The 23974-nt window shown below is 45.2% G+C and overlaps 1 protein-coding gene across 4 annotated transcripts in view; it reads left to right on the forward strand.

Annotated features, from left to right (window-relative positions):
• The window catches only part of LOC134563821 (PH and SEC7 domain-containing protein 3-like), a 109982-nt gene that overhangs the window by 8482 nt on the left and 77526 nt on the right, over positions 1-23974 (forward strand). For 2 of the 4 annotated variants that reach the window (XM_063422132.1, XM_063422134.1), the window contains exons 2-4: positions 3865-3973; positions 16776-17844; positions 19312-19692. In XM_063422132.1, the coding sequence (XP_063278202.1) occupies positions 3865-3973; positions 16776-17844; positions 19312-19692 (1559 nt within the window). Of the gene's footprint in view, positions 1-3864; positions 3974-16775; positions 17845-19311; positions 19693-21932; positions 22765-23974 lie in introns of those variants that run through there. The other 2 variants (XM_063422135.1, XM_063422136.1) reach the window with 2 other exon arrangements.

A 23974-nucleotide genomic window follows, 5' to 3' on the forward strand; every position in this document is an offset into this window, starting at 1 on the left:
TGTTCACCCCAAGACAGTTTGAAAAGAAAAAAAAGGCCCCAAGACAAAACCAGTTTGTCCCAAAAAAGGTTCCAACCAGAACCTCAATGAAAGTCAAAAGAGTGCTTTTGGTGCTTTTCTTCTGTGGAGAAAGGAGAAGCATTTTCTTCAGCTTTTTATGACTCACTCTACCTATCTAAAACCACTGGGATTTTTGGAGGGCAGTTTGAGGGAAGCTTATGAGTTGAAATGAAATTCATCCAGAGAGAGAAACTGTGCTTCAGGAAAGGCAGCACCTGGCTCTCATCAGGAGCTAAAGACACCTCTCAGGGTGGAATTGTGGGAACAGATTCTCTTTGCAGGTACTGACCTGCTGCTCCGTTTGCACATCCAGACAGCAGAGCAGAGGCAACGTGTGTGCTTCATGGAGGGCTGACTTACCTGTCCTTGGCAGCTCCTGCTGGACTAGCAGAACCCTGTGTTCTTAGCATCCTGCTGCTGTTCAGTTCAGTGCTGAGACACTGATTCAGCAGCTTCATTCCTGTGCTGGCCTGAAACCACCACAAGCACCACAAACTTATCCTAAAGAAACTCTTTGCTCCCTAAGCATGAAACAGAAGGCCAGCAAGATGGGACCTCTGTTGACCCATGCCAATGCCTTGTGTGAGGTCAATAGAAACTGGTCCAGCATGTTGGCAGGAGGTCTGAGGCATGAGGACAGCCAAGTGCAAACTAATGCCTTTAGATAAATGTTATCTAAAATTCAGTGAGAGGCAAATGCAGCCTTCCTAACTCCTGACCAAGAGCTATGACCTAGAGAAGTAGGCTTGATCAAACATGTTCAAACAGGCAAAAAGCCCTGCAAGAATGATGCACAAATGGGTAGGAACTTGCTGCTTCTCTGCCCAGAAGCACTGGAGTGGAAAAATAATATGTATATGGCGTATGAGAAATGTATGTACAGCTGGGCTGATTTAAGGGTATTGGTGCTCTAAGTGTCACCCTCTTCAGCAGTGACAAAGATGAGATGCATCAAAAGTGGTAGTTAAAGCCCACTGAGAGAAGCAATCATGAAATGAGCTGACCTGGATGCAGATTTCTTTGCCCTTGAGCTGAGAGAGAAGGCTTAAGCAGGAGTTTTATATCCCTTTCAATCTTGCTTGTATTTAATCTTTGCTAATGCAGCTTGAAAGCACCATGAATGTTTGTCCAGCGCATTTCTGGGCTTCTGGTTTCAGGGCATCTTGACTTCTGCAAGGCTTGGGTGAGTGGTAGATCGAAAGAAGGAAACGAGAGCACATGTCTCTTGATTTGGACATTGGTAAAGCAATAGTCTTAAAAGCTAGCGTTGACTTCAAAGCATCCCCATTCTTTCCTGCTCTTGCATTCTTTTTTAATATTTCTTGTTTGGATGAAATATGGTAAACTTACCCTTAAGCCTGGATCTGGACTTTCTTTATACATCCTTTTAGTACTCTGACAACCTAAATAGATGTTAAATACAGCTGTTCCCATACACAAGCCAGTATCTGTAATTCTCATCAGCAATGTTAAGCACTTCTGAAAATCAAGTTACCCCTTTCAGATGCAAAGACTAAGATCTTGCAGCCTTTGTTTAGGCTAACTGATAAATAATGCCCTATACACAGAAACCTCATTAATTTGACAACTTACTTGTGACTGTTACTGGATGATGCAGAGGGTGCTGTGAGCTGGAGTTTTCTTCTTTGCTTTACAATAAGGTACAGGCAAATAGAGATCCTTGGAACATGTGTTTGCTGGCAGGGATGCTCAGTGCAGCAGATGTCTGTGAAATCTCAAAAAGAAAGGCTGAGGGATGGAGAAGCTGTGTCCCAGAGGGGTATAGATCAGAAATTCCTTACTGCTCAGGAACTGGACTGTTCTGTTCATTTTATTTTCCATTTCATTTATGTGTCACTGGGATTTGGCGTCAGCTAGTAGTTAGCCATCCCATCCCTTGACATCCATCTGAGTAGGCTGAATTTTTGTCTGGCTCTGTAAGCTACTCCTGTCTAAGCTGTTGCAGACAAAGAGCCTTCTCCTGTGTACTCTGGCTCCAACTATTCCTTTTCTAGCCCTTCCTACCTCCCTGCCAGTGAATGAATGCAGCCCTGTAAAGGTAGGACAGACATGACAAGACATGGAGATTTCTTCCAAGCTCATTTTGTCATGCTTGTGATAGTCATCTTTGTGCTAGAAAGTCCTTTATCTGTTCCATCACATCTTTACCAAGGGATTGGGTAGGCTTGTAGCTTGTGCACCAATGTACTGGAAGCCCTAGTGCAGAGTAGTTAGCCTTGTGAATGGTAAATAAATTAGTCCAAGACCCCTGTGTAAGATCTGCTGTCGACTTAGGGCAGAGTGGTGTTGGACTAAATCTTACAGAACTGATACAGTGCAGAAAGGCAGGAGAAAAAATGGGTGTAAAAGGACAGGAGAACATGGAGCAAAACCATTCTAGGGCATGGGGCAAGATAGATATTCATCAATATGCTCTTGGAAGAAAATGTAATTGTTGGACATATGGCCTAGGAGGAATATATGGATTTGTGATTCCATCCATCTCTGATTAAAGAGCCATGACTATGTTCCTGTGAATTATATGTCCCTTGTACTTCGAACTTCTGTTTGTATCTGATGCTTATCCTGAGTATTTGATAGAAATGCATTAAAGTTATTGTTTTCCTGGGGGGCAGAATGTTCCATTTAACTTTGGTTTTTCAAGAGTATTTTTGTAAGCTAATGCTTTCACCAATGTAAACCATGCCATGGCTTGCTATGCCACAACAATTGACTGCCTCATATGAATATAAAGTTCACTGAAGAATTTATAGAGTTAGTGATTTATTTTATCTGTCACTTCAAACAGAAGAATTACGGGCTCTGTCTTGCCCAGCTGGGAAGAAAGTTAATGCTGACTCTAGATAGTTTTTGTACTGCAGTTTATTGCTGGTGTGTGCTTTATCATAGAGATTTGTTTTGTCCCTGCCTGTCTAGAAAAGTATTTTGATCTTAGTCCTGTAGCTTTTTTCTCTACTGAGAAAGTGGACCTTTACTCTGTCAAAGTGTATTTACAAGACAGGAGCAGTGGGAAGGTGCTGGTGGCACCAGCACCTTCCCACTGGGTAGAATTGGTTGCTCAATCCGTCTGTCCATCCACCCCTCCAGGTGTTCCCCTGCTCACTGGGCTCACCACCCTGTGTCCTCTCCCTGCCTCCTGGCCAGATAAGCAGGTTTGACTTGTGTGGTATGGTTGTAAAACCAAGTTGGGCTCTTGTCATGACCTAAACAATGGTGGTCATGCATGGGCTGCCTGACAGGGACCCTTAGACAGTACTCCTACATGTTTGCATGTATGTTTGCATACCTTATCCTTCTTCCCTTTTTTAATCATCCTTGTTGGCGGTCCTTGCTCCTCACTTTCTCTGCCCCACTCTCTTTTCAAAGAAACAGCCTGCCCCAATTGTAGTTTTCCCATGGGTCCCAGTATTATGACATACATACTCAAATTTGCTATTTCTGGTACATTTTCCTCGATATTTTAAACCCTAATTGGTATTATTGAGATAGTTGGCCAGTCCTTCTGGCCTTTCAGAGGGTAAGCTGACTAAAGAGTAGGTAAAGAGTGGTTGGGTTCTCTAACATCTCTGTTAGATCTTTGTTCTTAATACTGAAATTCTTGGGTTCAGTGACAGAAAGGTGAGCTCTTCAGAAGCGCTCAGAGTTGGCCCATGTCTACTCTGGATGATCTTGGTGGTGACAGAGTGAAATGAATACTTCAGAAATGCTGCCTGAAGGGATTTCATGTTCCTTCTGCTGTTTTTTCACTAAAAGGTAGATAAGCTTTGTTTATTTTGACTCTAGGCAGAATCACTTCTGCGGGATAATGACATATCGGTTCATGCCCAGAATGTTGCCAAGGCCAAATATGAATTTTTATTTGGCTTGGAAGAAGAGAAGCCTTCAGGAATGGGTAAGTGCTATTTATTACTATTACAATTGTGTGGAAAAAAAATCTCTTAAGCCACTCAGGAAAGCTTTGCAGAAGCTGCTCCTCTAATGACCCCATGAGGGCTCACTCACTGTGCTATGCTGCCCTTTGAAAGTACTGGGCCATAGGATCCTGCTGGTTTGGCCCCAGAAAATGACAGTGGTTCCTTGTCTTATACCCCTGCCTTTCTTTCTGGCTCATGTGGGCCACACTGATGTGACATCAGGGACTCGTGCTGGAGACTCATTGGTGCAGGGCATCCCTGCACTTCTTTGTGGTGGAGCTGTTCAGCCACAAGTTTTGCAGTTACACATGCTGAAACACAGCAATTTCTGCCTGGGGGTCCTTCCAGAAATGCACTTCGTGGTCTTTCTACAGGTTTGAGGTAGGTAAGATTTTAATTTAGATACTTGAGGTGGTAGCCAAACTGCTCTGTCCTCTACAGTCAGTAATTCCAGAATCCAGGTGCAATATCTAATGTTATGCCTAAGGATCTGTCTTGTTCCTGTTGTCTTCTTGTAAATACAGGGCATCTTCTACCTTATAAGAGCCCAAGCTTCGAAGAAAATAAATGTAGTTATTCTAGCTATTCCTCTTGCATCGTCAAAATTATCAACAAGCCCTGCCCTCTTTGAAAAAGCATTTCCTCAGGCTGTTCTCTTTGTACCTTGATCCTTTCTAATTGCAAACTTTCTGGAATGTCACTTAATTAAAGAAGACTCCCTTCTTGCCAGAAAAGGGCAGGACTTTGTTCAGAAACAAACTGTGTAGGCTTCTCAACTTCAGTAAGAAAGAGAAAAAAAATTAATAAAAGATAATAAAAAGCAGAACTTGAGTTTCTTCCTGGATTTTGTAAAGTTTGGTCATCCACTTAGGAAATCCTAATTGCAAAGTGGAAAAAAATCCACATTCCCAAAGGAGGAAAAAAACCTCAAAAAAACCCAAATCAAAAGGACCTCATTTAGGAATTGTAAAAACTCTTCCAAATTGCCGCAAACTGTGTATCAGTTTATTACATGAATCATGATGACCTAATTTCTTGCTTGGAAAGACACAGTGTGAGAGCTCTGTCAGCAGGCATTGGTACAAATCCAGAGATTGGTATTAAATAAAGTATGCTGTGTGTAATAAATCCTAGTGAATCTATTGTTATTACCAGCCGAAACAATTATCAAATATGACGGGTATTCTGAGCTAAGTACTGAGCTTTAAAATAAAGGATGGTAAAGAGTAAGCCAGATATATTGACTTATGTGCTGAATTCTCTGTGTTTTTCCTGTGCTGCTTCTTGCCTTGTTTCTGGATCTCTTCCTGTTCCTTTATTAATAAGAAACTACCATTAGGGGCTAACAGTTGGCAAAATGGATGTGATTTCAAGGGACCCTCACAGGAGGGTTTGTGAATATTTAACAGTGGTTCACACATACAACGTTTGTGAATTGTACTCAAAAACTGGGTGACATTGTGCCTACCCAGGCTGGCCTCATGCTGTCACAGACAAATGCATCCTTCTCCTTCTCTTCCAAGTTGTTTTACCATCATGGATAAATGAGAGTGGTTCTGCCCCTTCTAGCTTTTTCTTCAAGTGAGCAGGTTTTAACTGCTTATTAACTGGAGGTGAATGAGGACAGGGTGACTGAGGGGACAGAAGTACAAACTCAGGGCTTCTGTGCACCAAATCATGGGGTTTTTTTTATTTCATATATGTCAAATATGTAATGACATATGCTTTTGGAGGAAGCAGCTATTCTTGAAAGTCTTTCTGTTCTTCTATGTGTTAGATGGGAAAGGAGAAAAGATCACTAAAAATCCAAATAAACATGCTACTTTCTGATGTTTTCTTTAAAATAAAGAAGAAATGCTTTTTAGGGGTCAAAGTATGAAATATCTCAAGCAAATGAGTGACAGGGGCAGGGGAAATGTTGGTGTTTAAACTTGATCAAGAAAACAACTTGTCACTGTGGGCAGTTAGGCTGAACTTTAATTTATCTAACCTAAAGCAGCTGACCCGTGCCATGGCTGGCCTCAGAAAAGGAATGTAGCATGTAAGCTGGTGAATGGCTTAATTACTACTGGCTTCTGGTTTATCCTTTCCCTTTTGGCTATAGCCATGTTACTGTAGCCCTGCTGATGCTGCTGAGGATATGCATGTTTTGACTGAGTGCTAAAACACTTGCATCAGACAAGGCAATTCACAAAGAAGGAAAAATAATTGGGGGTGACTGTGGCAAACGCTTCTGTTTACCCAGGTGGGAGATGGCAGCTTTTGTTAATAAGCTCCTGTGCTGATTTTTACCTTCCAGGTTGAAGCTGTTGGTTGTTTTCAGATGAGAGAGGGGAAAAGAAAAGTTAGTTGGCTTTAGAAGAGGTGTTTTATCAACGATATTCAAATGCTAATAAAGCAGTCACATTTTCTCTCCTTTACTGTCTTCAGTCTAGTTTTATCTGGGATATTTGTGATCACTGATGCCCTTATGTGCCCTTGTCTTTAATCCATAATGCCTCTTGTCTGGGTCCTCTCCTCTTTTGTCCAATGCCCATCCTACTGCCCTAAATGCATTACTCAGAGCAGAAGTGGGTCCAAGCTCCCAGCACCCTCCTATTGTGGAAGGGTTCAAGACCACACATCTCCTTGCGGACCCCTCCCACTGGGAGAGTGGGGAGGCTGCACCACACTTATCCACGTGGCCCTGCAGAGCTGGGCCACCTTCCTTGGTGAAACCCCAGCCTTCTGCCTTCCAGCTAAAGAAAATATTTTTTAGAAACTGAATTTCGCTGGGTTGGACAAGACCTCTTCTCAGACTCACTGACATAAAAGGCTGGTTGTTGTATGTGGAAACATACATTCCTCCTCTGGAAACTGCTGTGGAAACAGTGATCTCTATTGAGCAGACTTTTCTTCAGGCTTGGCTATGCTACAGGCCTGATTTTTATGACTTTGCTGTTAATACATTTGAATACCAAAAAGAAAAATAAGTCAAGGCTGCATGACTTAGTCTTAAAAGTGCTTCCTTCGGGAAAAGAGTGGGGGATACAACAAAATAATTCCTTAAATAAACATGAAGACCAAATACCCCATAATTCCTGTTATATGAGAAAAAAAATCCAGGACTGTTGTTAGGAAGAAAATAGCTTCTTAAGATTAATAAACAGTCTTTTCTTTGATGCTTCTGAGAGGAGAAAGCTTTCATCCCTCCTGTGTACAAGAGGTTTAATCTCATCCTTCACGAAAAGGCCCTGTACAAATACTGCCTGTGTTGCTATGCAAATCTGGTCTTTCCCAACAGCTGCTGGAAGAAACTTGGTTTTGAATTCCTGGTGAAACAAATAGCTTTTTGGAAAGCCTGTCACTTGCTGTTTGTGTTCAGTGAGGTGTCATGAGGCAACTGAGCTCATTTAACATCTTGCTTCTGCCAAAAGAGATGGTCCCAGACACACACTGCCACGGATTGTCTCATGCCAGTTCTTGTGCTCATCTGTGTGCTTAGCAAGCTCAAGCCAGCAAAAACTGAGTAACAGCTCCCCCCCCCCCCCCGGCCAAACTAATGCCAAAAGAACAATTCTAAGAAAAGGGCTTATTTTCTCCTGGCAATATGTGCTGAAACACCTTTGCAAGGGGTCAAACAATGCCAGATCTGACACGTGAAAGAAAATCAAACACATACTTTGACCCATGCAACATACCCATTCCTGAACCGCAATCACAGAAATGATTGCTTCTGCTTTAGAATTCCTAGAACTTGTTTCAAGAGCAAAGGAGGAACACAATAGCCACTATTTTGTAAAAGTAAAGCCTTTTCAGGGTTCTATGCTGCTGATTTAAACAGCTTTAAGAAAAATATCCCAGTATCTTTTGTGTAAAATGAGCATCACTCACATTCTAGGTTGTCCTTAACCTTCTGCCTTGCTTGTTTGCTCTGTTACTTCAAGGCATGCGTGCGTGTCCAGCTCTGCTGCACCCTCCTTGCATTGCATGGAAGTGGCACCTTTCTGATCCTCACTGCAGGAACTGCCCTTAGACCACAGGCACTCATTATATTGTTCTCATAGCCCAGACTGCTGACTGTAATCTTGCCCAGTGCTCCAGCATGTTGTTTTCCATTTTGATGCACCAACCTTTGCCATATTTTCATCTCTTGCTCTTTCCATCACCGGGCAATCCTGAAAGTCTGGGCTCCTTGGTCTGGTATCTTCCTCTGCAGCTCTGCTTTCCTAAAAACGTGCAAAACTGCATTTTCTGAAGGTTGGAGGATTTTCACATTATTTTTGCTTTATTATGGTGAAGGATTGGAACATCAGATGTCCTGCAGCTTTTACCAGGGGTACACACAAGGCTGGAATACAGAAAGCTCAGGGCTGTGGTACCCCTCTCCCCCTTAATTAAAATTCCATCATCCTGTTGTGCATACTTGACTTTATCAGCTTCTTGTTGTTTCTACTGTCCCACTGCATTTTCTCATATAGAGAAGACCTGCAAGAATTTTTAAATCATAATGTGTAATCAATAGTTTTCTCTTAAATATCCCTGATATTTGGCATTGCTGATTGGCAATGATGCAAAAAGAAGGTTAACTTTTTATATTTACGTCTCCAGAGGTACTGTTTTAGAAGGTACTTTTCCAATTGAGTTTGTGCACTATAGGAAGTGATACCTCTTTGGCACCAGGATGTTCACTGGCCATGCTGAGTGGTCCTCTTTCACTCCAACATGGAGCAAACCAGGTCATTTTGGATGGTCAGAAGAGCAGCAAGGTCTTACAGTGCTGTCAGATGAGAATTGTCCATATGGAAAAATAAATGCTGGTGCAGGAGGACAGGTTCTATTGTGCTCTGCATCTTGGCTGTAGAGGTGGAGAGGTGGAGCTATCTTGCTACCTCCTGTGAAATTCTGAGTCCCTGATCCTGGGGCTGGGAGAAGCTGAGGCGTGCTCTGGAGCTGTCAGGTGTGGTGTGATGGATGTCTGGGTCTCCAGTCCAGGGGAGAGGAAAACCAAAGGGGGCACAAGGCATTATGCTAAGTCCCTTGCTCCACAGGAAGAAATTGTGTGTCTTGTGACCTCCACTTGAAAGCTGGATAGTTCAAGTTATCATAACCTACAGCTGTAGGGAGGAGATTACCACATCCTCAACTTTCTAAACAACAGAGCTGTTTGAAGGCCAAGGGTTTAGTACAAATAATCATTAAAACATGGGCTGTTTGTTTATTGTTTTTTAAAGGTGCAGAATTAAGCACTCAGAAGTTAGGAAATGCCAGAGTTAAGGCAGTAAATGTCTCCCTGTCTGCGCTCTGTTGGCCGAAGCAGAGAGCCATGCTGATGTGAGCACGCAAATATTTGGGGACCTTGTGATGCTGGCAGTCTGTCAGTGTCTGGCCACATTAGATGCTCTGAGTGCACGTGGCACAGGCTGAATTTGGCTGAAGCTGGCAGGACTCAGCAACACGTTCCTGGAGGCAGTCAGACCATCCCCTTCCATCAGGCAGACAGAAAATGGGGCATCCAGATCAGTGGGCACAACAGGAGAGGCTCAGCCAGCTGACTTACCTTGTTTATAGGCAGGTACAGTGGGCACAGCGGTATTTTTACCTGTCACCATGGCCTCCTCTCCTCAGCCTCAGCCCCATCATCTGGTGACATCTGTAGCACACCAACACAAATCCTCTGTTGTGCTGTAGCCTGGCATCATTTCTGAAGCTTTCTGAAGGAAATGATGCATGTTAACTTGCTGTTGATATGCACATGGAGAAAGCACTTAAATAAAATTATGTGGGTAGATGCAATTCTGATCTGGTATTGGACTGAAAAACTGAAACACAGAGTACAGCATGTATTTTTCCTGTTCACAGTTCACTGCTTTAACAAGTACCTTCTGCCTTAGATCCCTGTGTTGTTTGTTTAACTCTATCCAGCTTCCTGAGGAAGGGAGTCTCATTCACTGTGAGAGCCTGCCGAAAAGTTTCTATGCGATGTCCAACTGCACCTTTAGCAACAAACACTTGGAGCCTGGGAGACTCACATGTCCCTCTGTGTCCTATTTTTGTTTTGGCTGGTTGCATAACTTGAGATCCATCTCCTAGGGTGCTTTAAGAACTGCCTAAGACCACTCTTAGCTTGGTTAATTCGTCCCAAACCCTGAAATGTAGTAAAGGGTATTCTTTTCTGCAAGTGCACCTGGTTTCTGGATCTACAAAAATCCAGAGTTTCTGAGATCTGTGCTTAGAAGTGAGGGATTTTGAAGCCATTTTTGCTTGCTCAAAGCAACTTTCCAAGGGTTTTGAGAGGATTCTTTAAAAAGGCAGTATTTTAAATATATTACATTAATTACAAGTGAATTTAGAGAGGCTGTAAAGTCTTTGTAGATGCTGAAAGTGTCAAAGCAGCTGTGAGTTGTCACTGCTTCGGAAGTTTCTTTTTCAGGTGAAGGCTCTTATGGAGCTTTTAAAGTAATTCTTGCTAATTACTGTGTCTATCTACACTTAAAAAATCACCCATTGGCGGCTTCCTTTCTATATCATAGCAGCAGAAAAGAAAATTTCAGATTCTTTTTGGATCTGTTGTTTACGGTTTTGGTTTCAGATGTCTCCAAACCTAAGTCTTAAATCAAAACCTGAGATTCTCACAGCCATATCATTCCAGAGTGTGGGACTTCAAAGAAGAAGAGTGCATTAAATATTCTAAGACCCACTTGCACTTTTATGTCAGAATAAGGAGTCCAGATACTCCCTTTGTATTCCCTCCTGTTCCTGCTCATTCTAGCAGCTGTTCCACTCTGCCATTTTGCTTTCCAGGGTAATGACTCTTGTGACTGAGCTATCTCACTGACCATCTGTGGCCCATGCAGCAATTTGTAGTGGATAATCCCTCACACTAAATCCTCTCAGCACGTGCTGCATGTTAGTTTTGGACTTTGTCCTGTTTTGAGCTCACTGTAGGCCTGTGAGTGACTGCAGCAAGGTGCCATCCTTGCATCCAGGGGAAAGGTATGGGACTCTTTGGAGGACACTTAATTCAGTGCAGTTGGGTTTATGCAAGCTGTCCCAAATCCTGTTTACCACTGGGAATTAGTTAAAATCTGTGGGCAAAAATATGCAACCAAGTCACAACATTGCTTGCATAAAGCTTTCCATCAGGAACAGGGTTGGAACTTGCGCAGTTGTAAAAAAAAAAAAAAATTCACACAAATTCTCAAAGAGGCATAAAGTGACCCATCTATTTTTCACGCTTTCTCAATGGTCATTGCTTTCTAAATGCAGAGGATTTACATTCTCATCCTAGTGGTTTTTCTCACTCTGTTTTCCAAACCGGCAGTTTGGAACCAGCAATTTTTGACAATTCGGCATCATCACATCACTACCTCCAGCACTGGGACTTGGCTAGCAGACGGATTTGTGACAGATTTACCTAGCATGGGCATGGTTCAGTCTCCTATGGCAAACTGAAGTTTCATCGAGCACAGCCTCTGGTAGCCCAGACTCTCCAGAATTTAGGGAACTACGCAAGAGCAGCAGTGAGCCATACCTTTTTGAGAATCTCCTCCAGTGTGCAGCAAGCTGTGGGTGTACAATTTGCTGAGCAACACACTGCCCCTGCATACTTGCAGGAGGATTATTTTTTTCCTTGAACAAATTAGTTTAATCTCTGGGTAACCCTGATCCACTGGCTGTCACACCACTGTCTGGCTATTCAAGCTTGGTGACTGCAAAGAGCACGCAGCCTGTGCGTGCTCTTGGGCTCTGTGCCAAACCTCCCCAGTGCACACAGCAGGGAGTCGCTCTGGTTGTTTCTTTTTGGGGTGAGGGGTCTCAGCCAACACAGTTAATTTTTCTGCAAGGGCCCTGCCATACCTCTAGTCCTGTCAACCTTTCCTGCATGTTTGCTAAGGCACAGAGGCATTTCACCAGGATTTATTTCTAGGCAACTCTCCCCAACCTCTTCCCTCTGTTTCCCTCTCACTTTCACTCAGCTTCCCCATTTCCACCAGCTTGTTGTTTTTACATAATGCCGTTGTAACTTTTGACGGGATGAAGACCCAGCTCCACTTCTCCTTTTTGGAGCAAGCAAACTGCCCAAAAGCCTGGAGCGCCTGCAAGCTGCAGAAAATCCTGCGCCCAGTCTGGTGTGGATGTTTGCAGTCCAGTTACAAAAACCCCATGTTTGCATTATGTTAATCCCCTGGGTTTGGCTATGCTGGCCAGGCAGGACCTATCGCAGCATGGAGAATGACATCATTTGGAAAAAGGGCTGCTGCACAAGGCTGCCAGAGGCTGTGCAGCATCCCTCCCCTTTTACAGGGGACTGCTGCCACATCTCAACAGGAGCAGGCTGCTTTATCAACTGGAATAGTTTTAGTGACAGTAGAAGTTGTAACGTGATGCAGTGCAGGAGGAGATAGGTGTAACCCTCCTCTTTGGCAGGCTGCAGTAGTGATATAATACTGTGAATCCTGTGATTTGTTCATTAAGTTCTGTCACCTAGAGATTTGTTTCATCTTAATGCATACATTGTTTTTTACTTGCCCTAATTTGCCTTTTACAAATAGTGGCACGAAATACCGGGAAAGCGTAACTGATATGATGCTGCATGCAAGCTCACCCACGTGCTGCTTGTGATTGGCGCAAGGAGCTGCAGAGACATAAAATGCAGGATGACTTGGCTGCTTAGTGAATGCTTCCAGCTCACTAATGCTGAAATGCCATAAAGCATCCTGCATTCTGAAGCCAGCACATGACTTTCAGCATCGCCATTCTGTCCGATTCTCCCCTTACAGACGCAGTTACAAAAACGGCAGCTAAGCACAGACGTATCCCTGGCATACCGTCAGGCAGCCTTGCTGGAGGAAATTTTTTTTCCCCCCTGCAAGCTGCCAAGGTGGACTCCTTAGCTCCTGCGATAGACTGAATGAGACTGCAGTTCCCCCATCAGTTTCATAATACTCAGAAAGCATCCATTTACATCATTGTGTGCAGTGCAGGGCAGCAGCTGCCAGGAAATTTGAAACTATTTTGATTCCAGTTGACTAGAACAGCAGCAATTGAATTAGCTGGTATCGCTATAGATAAACTGATGATCTGTGCATTTTATTTCTTTGACCAATGGGTAACTGCTGGAGCTACAGTAACCTCTGTGAGTAAGGAGACTGTTCAAGCAAATATATCTAATTTCTCGAGCTATATTATATATATATATATATATATACTGTATAGAGAGAGACACTCACACCATTCTTTTTTAAAATGTACCTGTAAACAAAATGTCTGTCTATGCTTTTAACTTGTGTTTTGCTTCCTAGAATTTCCTTTTATTATGCTGTAGACAAGTTTGCTTGACATGGAATGATTATTTACCTATGAAATATCATATCTATGCCTGATTTAAGTCATTAATTCTTTCAACGTCTAGTCATCAGAAAGGCTGCCAAACGCTGTTAGTTAATATCTGCCCAGTCTCAGTTTTCTAGTCACTCACCCCCTTTCTATTTTAGCTTTTTCCCTATCCATTTATTTCTTTTTATTTCTTCCTTTTTTTTTCTTTTTTTCATTTGTCGAAAGAAGCCACCTTCAATGCAAAGTAGAAATTTGTGTTACCTGAAAGTGTGTGTCCTTTCTTTGTTTGTTTGGTGATGGGGTTTTTTTTTCCCTGCGCATCTTCAGTGCAGTCCTTAAATTTTGTTGTTGTCTTTCTAGCCTTGTTTGTAATGCAGTCATATTGGGGGATGGGGTTGGACAGGATATGCCAGTAGCTGCAGCAAGACATGATGCTGTGGTGGTGGATGGGAATAAGGGAGGAGTTTCCCTTAAAGAGCTCAAGCTCCCCTAAGCTCTTGCACCTGAAATAGCTCTCTGAGGAAAGGGAAAGGCTTTGCTATTCTGGCAGAGAAGGTCGGATTGGTCGTGGTTTACCTCACAAAATAGGGACCTTGGCAGTCATGTGCACGGTGGTACCTAACATAATGGCAACAAAACACTGCTTTGATGTCATATGATTTCTTTTCAATCAGACAGAAAATTAGGCAATATTCTTGCATGAAGGCAAGAATCCCACTGACTTGTACTACAGCAGTGGCAGCAGCAGCAGTCCATCCAGAGGAGGGCTGCTGACATCTCATTCAGAAAAGGCCTTACATTTCCACTGTGATAGCGCTACTCTCTTGCCCAGGTGGAAACACAGCTTGCAAGGGTGGCAGAGGGGAGTACTTGTAAGCACTCTCCCTCTCCTTGGACATCTCTCTCTGCCTGCATGTGCGAATATGTGCTCTCTATGTGTACCTCTTCTGGAGTCTGATGGACTTGCCAGAGTTTGAAGTTCAGGAGAAGTAAATCAGAAACTTGCTCAGGATTTCTTTCCACCGTCAGCAGTGGCTGTTGGGGGCAGATGGGGATGCACAGCAGAGCATTTAGCATTCACCACGAGAAATAAGGCCCCCTCTGTTTCCCTCGTGTTGGTTCAGAAGCTAAGATAGCAATTAGCAGAGACGAGCCTGGCCCCTTGGCAGGATCTGTGTGTGGTGCCTTGTTAGGGCTTGGCCTTGGAGCACATTGGCTGCCTCCCAGCCCCACAGGAGGCTGGGGCTGACGCTCTGGGCTTCCTTCCAACAAGGCAGGATGTGTGGGTTGGAGTGAGGCACGGGGGGTCCCAGCTCTTGGGGCACTATGTATTGCCTTTCTTCAGGCAGTGCAGCCAAAGAGTGCAGCCCAGGTGACCTGGCCAAGTGTCGTCCCACAGTGCTGAGGGCACACACTGAGCATTGCTGTCGGTGGATGTGTCCAAGAAGGGTTTACGTTACCATCTATAGGCTCCCTATCAATCCTCTCCTAAGAAATCCCACCTCTAGACCTTGCTGAGAGAGCAGCAAGCACTAAAGCTTTTGCATTAGAGAAGACCGGGGTTGTGGGATGAGAAAGCAGCTTGAGGTTGCTTGCTTGGGTTTGTTCTGGTGCAGGTGTAGGGACCTTGTAAACACAGAGCATCACTGTCATATGTGAGTCTCTCCTGGTGGGACTGTCCCACAGGGGCAACCTAGTAGCTCTGCCATGAAAAGTATGGGCTTGAGATGCATGCAAGCACTGTGTGGCTAAGTTGTGTGTAAAGGGGATTGTTTGTCTGCTGCTTCAGACACTTAGGAAAAGCAATGTGGGTGCACCCACTACCTGTGTGTTGGAAACCTTGCTGCGAAGGTGGACTGGTGATGCAGTTGTGGACGGGGCATCCTTGCTCATTACAGCTCCCTGGGACCTTGCAGCAGAGAAAAGGTCCCTGCTTTGTTTAGTCACTGTCCTGAACAGCAACTAAGTCGTCTGGATGATGTTTAATTTTTATTATATAGTGACTAAGTCGGTGGCATGGAGGCATTTGGAGAACCCACTGGCAAAGATTCTGAGCTTGGCAGGATCCAAGACTGTCACTTTGATCCTGCACCGTGCCCAGTGTGTGGTATTTACCCTGTGGCTAAATATACTGGAATATACTGTCAGGTGTAAACTTCTGCTTACCTTAACAAGCCATTGGCACATAGGTAGCCATATTAATGAGGCTCTGAACTTGTGTTAGATTATCCTCTCTTTCACCTTGAACTCAGCCTATCATTAACCACAGCTACATGGCTTCCTCCTCAGAAATAGACCGTGGCCAGCCTGCTCAGAGGAGAGGTGGGGATCAGTTTGCAATGCAGCACCTAGAAATGCTCCTTGGGACCAAACCATTCAAATGCAAGTTAGTGTCTGGTTTCAGAGCTGTCACTCCTGATGCTTTTCAGAGTAGATGTTCAGGCCTCCACACCTGTAGTTTGGTTTAAATCACTTTTATACTCCTGCCAGTTTATTTTTTTTTTTTCTAAAGGAATGGGACAAATGCAGCTGTTGATGGTTGGCTTTTCTGTGGTTGTTTTGAGGTTTTCCCCCCAAAAGCTCAGTTCCTCCTTGGGCTGTGATATAAGGTGGCCAATTATCTGTCATTATGTGATCCCTGAGGTCCCTCCAGACAGATGGTTCTCTGTTACTTCACAACAATGGGAGCCACTGGGCGCTTGGCGCTTGGAAAACGGGACCACCCATTTTTGCTTCTGCTTTGTTTACATCAGTTGGAAAAGCAGCATAAGGAAGAGAGGGGTAGCTAGGTTTTTTTGCAGCAGTGTACTTGCTGCAGTAGAAAATGTGAATTGCTTCCATCACTGTATGCATCCATCACTGCAACATGACCTTCAGCTTCTTGAGTTGTTAAAGGAAGAGGGTAGTGCTGGCAGAAAGTTGAATTGCTCATTAATTGCTTTGTAATTTAGCGAATTAGTTTTGTCAAGGCTCTAGAACATAAGGGGTGTGGCTGATTAACTTGCCAGTGTTTCACCTTTACAAGTGCAAATTACATAAAAACGTAAAACCATCATGTGTGGTGTCTTTTTAAGTAAAACCATCATGTGTGGTGGTGCATGCTGTGGATGGCTGTCAGACATCTGAACTTCTGCTTTCTTAGGCCTGTGCGCCTGGCCTGTGGCCTCAGACTGTGCAAGTGCCACTGGGATCTTTTCTGAAGTGCAGCAGACATTTCTGGCATTCCTTCCTCTGTAGTGCTCACTCCCAAAGTAAGGCTGCCCAGAAACTCCTGTATGAAAAGACTAACTCTGGACAACTTCAGAGTGAGAGTGTGCAGAAGTGAGTTAAACTGAGCAGTGTTTTCCCTGCAGGGGAGAGCCTTGTTACTCTGTTAGGAGTGGGCTGGCGAGGGAGATCGGGCTTTTTGCTTTGTGCATGTGATAGATAAAAATCCAGGGTCTCTTTCTTTTTTCTTTGCAGGTAGTGGCCGTGGAAGCAGCAGTTTGCCTCCTCATACCATCATCAATGAATTTCCAGAGTACGGCACTGTAGAGTCCAGCAGACAAGTGCCAACGCCACCATCGACGTTCCAGGCCGGGCCTGTAACACGCAGTCCAGAGAGACGGGGCAGCCACCACCACGTCAGGCCTCTTCCTCAGTGCGCGGCTCCTGCAGATAATTTGGGGCCTGATGCAGGGGCAGTGCAGCCTCACACCTCAGAAGGAGGTTTGCAGCCTGCAGGTAATCTGCCAGAGATTATGAAAATCTCTCGACGGCTGGAAGCAACAAAGGTGCAAGAAAGCGCAAATACTTCTCTCGATTCAGAGACGCAAATGGAAAAAAAGGGTGTTACTGGCAGCCAAAATGTGCAGGCAGCCAGAGAACCAGTTCCAGCAGGCCAAGAAAAACTCTCAGACATGCTTCTTCCATCTGAACGAACTGCTGAGGAAAAAAAGCATTTGATCGTAGAGAAAGATCTGGCTTCAATATGGGCTGGAGAAAAGCAGTCTGAATCCTCACAGGCCATAAGTAATAAAGCAGAGGAGGTCCACGCAGCTCAGGAACCAAGCTGTCACAAACCATCTGTGACAAACCTGGAAGCAGTCAGCAGTGTGGAGAGGGGCACACGTTTTGAGGAGTTTTCAGAGTACAGTCAAGGCAAAATGCAAACAGGTCCCGAGAGAAGGCTTGCTAAAGAGACAGCTGTGAGTAAACATGTAGAATTTCAAGGTGTGGAGATCTTATGGCTGCAAAAAGCTGAGGAGCAGAGAAGAAAGAAGCACTCACTGCTGGACTCTGTGTCTGTGGAAAGGAAGGCATTCCCCAAAACATCCAGCCACCCTGTGTCACCAATGGTCTCCCCAGGCTTGCTTTCCTTGCCAGACAGTGCGTGGAGTGAGGTCTGTGAAGACCCAAGGCTGGGACCCGCTGCCTCTGGAGCCACTCCTCTAGCACTGCCCGATGAAAGTGGGAAGGATGAAGTTTCTGTGAAGGACAGGAAGAACTGTGGTGAGGAGGAAATGGCTGTGCTTGCAAAAGGGCAGGGCAGGTGAGCTGATGCTAAGAGGGGAACAGGGGTCAGGCAGGGGTTCTCTTGTCTAGGCATGTGCCTACCTGTTTAGGAGCTAATGAGAAGCAGCAAATATTTGTCTGCTGCCTGTGGTGTGGTGTTTACAGTAGTGGTTCATAGCTGGTGGTTGGCTAGTGCCTGAAGTTGATACTGAAGCCACTCCACACCATCTTACTGAAGTTTGCTGTCCATCTCAGGTTTTGAAACATAAAGATCAGAAATCTTGCTGTTTGCACAGTGATGTCTGTGTGATGAAGCATCTGTAGCAGGTGTAGTTGGGATCTGAAGATGTCATAATGTAATTAAATACAGTTAGCATGCAGGCCTGGCCATACAGATTTTCTGGTTTCATTCAGAGTTTGTGCAGAACAGTGTTAGAACCTGTTGGATAGGTTGGATAATAAAGATATTTTATCCAGGGCCATATAAATCATAGGAGATAAATGCTACAATATGTGCTTTCTATATTATCTATCTATCTATCAATCTATCTATCAATCTATCTATCTATCTATCTATCTATCTATCTATCTATCATCTATGTATCTACCTGTTTATATAATTTTAGCAGTAGATATTGCAAGAATGGCAATATGCATGTGCATCCTGATTTGCTTTGCATCCCGGTTTGCTTGATTTTCTTTCCTGATGCACATTACTGACAAAACAAAGGGTTCCACTGATGTGATCTGAGCAAACCGTGCCAGCTTTGACCTGGAGAAGTGTTTGCTGCTGAGACAAGAAGATCCCTACAAGGGAGGCTCTCCTGCCTCTGCACCTCTGGATCTGTGTCGTTTTGCTTTGGCTAGTGCATGGGATTACTTGGGCTGGCTACCCTAACCTCTGGCATGTTGAGGAGCCCCACAGTGTTTTGTGCAGTAGAGAAGAAAGCTCTTTAGGGGGGGTGGTATACCTTTCCTTGTATCAGCAACCAGGCTGAGTCTTCTCCCTTCAAATCTCCCAAAGCTCCCTACTTTTAATTGCACATGCTTCCCTTTGTATTTTAAAGTGATTTCCTTCAGCTTTTTGCTGAAGGCCCCAGTCCTAAGACAGCAGAGATAGCAAATTATCCTTCAGTGGCAGAGGGCCCATCTGGATGCACATCTCCAACATGTGCAGCCTCTGGCATGGCACTGGTGCTTGGATAGATCTTACATGTTGTGCTTTTCTCCTTTGCACATAAGCAGCTGATGTTATCTGTTAGACAATATTAGGCTATCTCCCAGCCCTCTTCTTTTACCCAGAAAAATGTTTCTTTTTATGTCCCTGGAGAGGGAGATGATGCCAGTGATAAAGAGAGGTAGTGCAAGGAGAAACCAGCATTTTAACTGTAGTGCATAAAGCTGCGTTGACCTTTCTGCTCAGAAAGGTGGAAGGTGAGAAGGACTGTCCAAAGTCTAAACTTTGCCCCCAAGCTGAAATGTGCTGTTTCTGGTTAATTTTCAGGATGGAGGAGGAGGTGGAAGCAGCCACAGGAGGATACGAAGATTTCCTTGGGCAGAGGCACTCCGACGTCTCCACCGATCTGTACAGCTCACAGTTTGAAAACATCCTAGACAATGCATCTTTGTACTACAGCGCGGAATCGCTGGAGACATTGTACTCGGAGCCTGATAGCTACTTCAGCTTTGAGATGCCACTCACTCCGATGATCCAGCAGCGCATGAAGGAGGGTGGACAGTTTTTAGAGAGGACATCAGCCTTGGGGCAGACAGATACCCCTGACAGGGAGGTGAAGGGATGTGGTGAAGGCATCACCAGTGGCTTAAGGGATGCAAACGAAACACTCTTCAAAGGAGATGTCACAGAAGTCCCTCGTCTGGAAAGGTAAAAGTAGTGGGTGAGCTTTCTGTGTGCCTGCTAATTTTCCCCCAATCTCTGTCTTCTTCAGTGTACTGTCACAGAGTGTTGTTTTGCCTCTCTCAACACTTCAAATTTTCTACAGAGAATAATTCCCAGGGTGACTGCAGGAGAGGAATGAGCCATCCAAACATGCCATTCACAAGAAGAGTACAAATTTACATTATGAAGGTTTATTAGGCAATGCTGATATATTGATAAAATTCTGTCTGGTATTGTCACATCTCTGGGACCTGTCTCTGGAGGAGTTAGTTATTGGTTACAAATGAACCTCGTTCAGCTCCAGTTCCTGCCTGAATTTATTGGCAGCAACTTAAGGAGCAGTAACACTTTGTGTACACAAATGAGTTGTCCAAATGCAGTTTGTGACCTGGATGTTTAAGATGTGTCTTGGGCACGGAGTTTCCTCTCTTGAGGCCAGTGGGAGTTTAGAACATTACTTCTTCTAGGATGAGATTTTGCTCCCACCACATTCACAGGTTAGCTGCTTCTTTTGTTTGTGCACTTACTGAAGGAGGAGCGAGCATTGCAAAATTGTTAATAATTTCTGTTTAGGTAAAAGAAGAGGTGAGAAAACCTATTAACAGGGAAAGTGATGTGAGAAGCAAAAACTCGTCTGAGTGGTCAGAAGATACAATTGTACAATTGCAGAAAATCACTCTACGTGCAAACTTTTCTGATAGTGTACTGTCACAGAGAGTGGGGACAATGAAAGGCAGCCACAGACAAAGTGGGAGGTTGAGTTAAGAGTGGTGAAGGTGCAACTCACCTGCAGAGTGGTGAAGGATATTGTGAGTGACAAAGATGCCTCTGATCTTCATACTCCAGGGATAGGATGTTATATGAGAGTTCTACAACTATTCCCTTAGATGGGACTAGTCTAGTTCAAGTTTTCCTGGGAGTAAGGGTGGGAGATCTTTTATCTGTTTTATTTCTTTTGTGCTAAAATGGAAGAAGTCCTTTGAACAGAAGTAGTTTGCTAACTTTATGGATTGAGGTGCAGTTTGCTCGTAAAACAACAGGCAGAAGGGCTTTTGAGTTCAAAATATTTTTCCCTCAATCATACAGTAAAAAAGTGTTTAAATCTTGTGCGTGCATTGTGCCTGCCAATAGGCAGTAAGTGACTGCTAATCTGCAATAACCCATATGGAGACAAAATTGAGGTCAGTCCTGAGACTTGCAGCTCCTTTACTTACAGCAAAACCAAAGACTGATGTAAAACTGGACAGGGGAGAACAAGCAGCACATTCAGGTCCTGGTTCTGTTACCCTCTAGTTGCAGTATCTAAAAGATACTGTCAAGTAAGGCCCACATAGGCTTATCAAGACAAAAATTATCACAAAGACAAGGGGTGCTTAGATGAGTCACATCAGGTACCTGCCTAATGTGGATTCCACTTGGAATTAATTTTAGTTTAGATTTGCAGCCGTACTGATAAACCAACAGTAGATGTTTAAATACTGTTTTTCTCAATCAAAAAAGAAGGGGGAAAAAAAAGAGTGTTCCTGGTTTTTTAGGGACAAGCCTCAAGGGCTCACCTAAGGTAGGTGCCAGTAGAGAAAGTCACCACAGCAGGATGGCTAGCCACAGGTATATCGTGCAGAGTTATCCCCCCAGCGATAATCTGTAGCCAACACCACCCAACACACTGCTTCCTCCAGTACTCCAGTATCATGTTGTATCGCACCAGGCATGTATGATGTGTGGTGACTGGCAGGCGACTTGGCAGGTCGTGCGTACTACTTTGTTGGAGCCGGTGGGGAATCACGGTGTTCAGGGCGCGTGGGTGAGAAGCAGTGTGTGCGTGCTGGGGGCGGTGGGAGGTTTATGGTAGAGGAGTCAAGGCGGTGTGTCGTGGTGATGCCCAGGTGAACCAGAAATAGCCTCCTGAACCTTGGCGGCGCAGGGAGTCTGAATGCGCGGTTGTGTTGCCTGGAGCAATCGAGACTTAGGTTTACCTAAGTCTGCCTGTGCGATGCGTGCGTGGCACCTCTGTGCCTGCTGCTGAAGCTCTCTTTTCCTACCGTGCCGTGAGCCTGGGGTTGCGCTTGGGGCTGCAGTTCTTCCCGCGTAGTGCCTGCCTGGCGCTGCAGAGCAGCGGGGCACCCTCCGCAGTGGTCCAGCCCTCCCGGAGGAGGAGGCTGGGGGCAGACAAGCCCTCCGCCTTGCCCGGCCCGGGCTCCGCGCTCCCGCCGCCCCCGCCGCCCCCGCCTGGAGGAGAGCGGCGGGAGAAGCCCCTCCCAGGGGGGTGGGGGTTGCTTTGGGGCTCGGCATGTGGATACTGGCAAGTGCAAAGGGAAGCGGTGGGATTTTGGGTGCGGGGGATTTGGGAGCAGAGCAGGGCAGTGTGGCCGTGCGGGACTGCAAGGAGCGTGAGAGCCCCCCTCCCCCCTTTCCGGAAACAGTACTGCCAACCCGAGAGAGCAAAAAACGAAACCAAAATCTCAGCAATGCCTTGTGCCGTGATATTTCGGTGACATAAAACGTGATTGGAGAGGGAGCATGCATCTAAGTACTAGCACCAGTTATTGGGGGAGCAGTGTGAAACACGAGCAGTTCTTCCTGACCCAGAGCATGGGGAGACGGCCGACTTGAGAGCAGAGCTGGTGGTGTTACACCTGGAAATTGAAAGCCGTGTGCCAGTTGGGAAAAGAGGAGCCGGGGCTCCCCGTGGCCATGCCCTACTGATAGCAGGCAGCTGAGCACCATATCCCCTTTTGCACCTGTCCGGAGGGATCCGGAGTGTAGGATGTGGGTCTCACAGGGAATGAGGTTTTGATGCATAAAGACAGGGAAAGCTGGCCTCGTAATGAATAAGCGGGAGGGTAACATCCTTCTCCGCTCTTAGGAAATTGCTGGCTTTGGGAGGGGTCAGCTCTGGTATGTGAGGGCCGGTCACATGCCTTCAGAACTGAAAAAAAAAAGAGGAAAAAAAAACTGTTAGAGGCTTGCAGGCTGCAAGTTCATATGAGCTCCTGGGTGTCTGAAGATTTCATCCCTGCTGTCCTCCCTGTCAGCTGCTGGCCGTGGTTAAACGCAGTAAGTCCTGGCGAGAGCTGTAAGATGGACCTGCCTGCTTTGACAGCCACCTGCTGTGCTTCCTTAGGGTAGGGAGATGTCAGCTGCCCCTGGGTCTTCCTGCAGAGCAGGCAGGCTTTCTTTTACAAGTGGTCCTTTTTTGGCATAGCTTAAGTGCCCTTTGTGCCTGGCCAGTGGAAGAGGGATGGCTGGGGGTCAAGGGCGTGCGGTTTGCCTTCCTTTGGGACTCTTCGTGTCTTTGGGGTGGTTTATTTTCTTTCAGTTCTCTGAGATAAGCTCAGTTGAGCATGGTGTTCGTAATGCCAGAGCTGCGGGTTTGATCCCTGTGTGGGCCATTCACTTAACAGTTGGAGTCGATGATCCTTTTGTATCCCTTCCAACTCGGAATATTCTGTCATTCTGCAGCGATTATCCCTCTGAGGGGAAAAAAAAAATTCTGCAGCTGAAGTAGCCTTAAGTTTCCACAGGAGGGGGTGAGAGAACAGGAGGAGGAGGGGTAGTGTGTGAGGGTTCAGAGCTGAGCGACAGCCTTGCTGTGTGTCAGGGCACCAGTGGGATCCTCACGAGATAGGCTGAGGTTGTGCTGGTGTGATGATGCTTTGTAGTAAGGACGTTGCATTTGGGCCGTGTTTGGTTACCTTGTCTCTTTGTTAACCTTGCAGAGGCATGCAGTCCCCACTGTCACGCCCACGCCCCAGGTGCTGCACTCCTCCCTTCCCATGCCAGTGGGCTGTGTTAAGGCGAGCAAGGCTCAGCCTTTCTATCTGAGAGTTTAGTCTTACTTGCAGAGGCAGTAAGGAAAACTGTTAGCAAGCTGCTACCCAGACACTGAACTTGAGTTTGCGTGTCCTGGACTAGGTGTAATCACTTGTGAAGTGATTCAAATTGGTGGTCCAAATCAGAGGGGGGTGAAGGGGGGGTGTTTCCAAAGCAGTAAGATGTACTTGAGGGGAAAAGGAGTTATCTTTTCTGTGCATACCACAGAAAAAGCATCTGCGTGACTAAATGTGAAGTGTGAAATTATCTCTACGATGATCTTTAGACTCCCAGACTTTAAAGACGGGGCTTCTTTTAGTCTTTTCTTTTACTGCATACTTTAGAGCAGGCTTTCCATTCCCTTTCCCCTTGTAGGCTAGAGTCAGAATAAGAAATTTTTAAAATCCCACAAAACAATAACAAAAAACTTACGGCATTTCTTTTCGTGCCATAA

This window comes from Prinia subflava, chromosome Z (assembly GCF_021018805.1).
Source record: "Prinia subflava isolate CZ2003 ecotype Zambia chromosome Z, Cam_Psub_1.2, whole genome shotgun sequence".
NCBI classification, from domain to species: domain Eukaryota; kingdom Metazoa; phylum Chordata; class Aves; order Passeriformes; family Cisticolidae; genus Prinia; species Prinia subflava.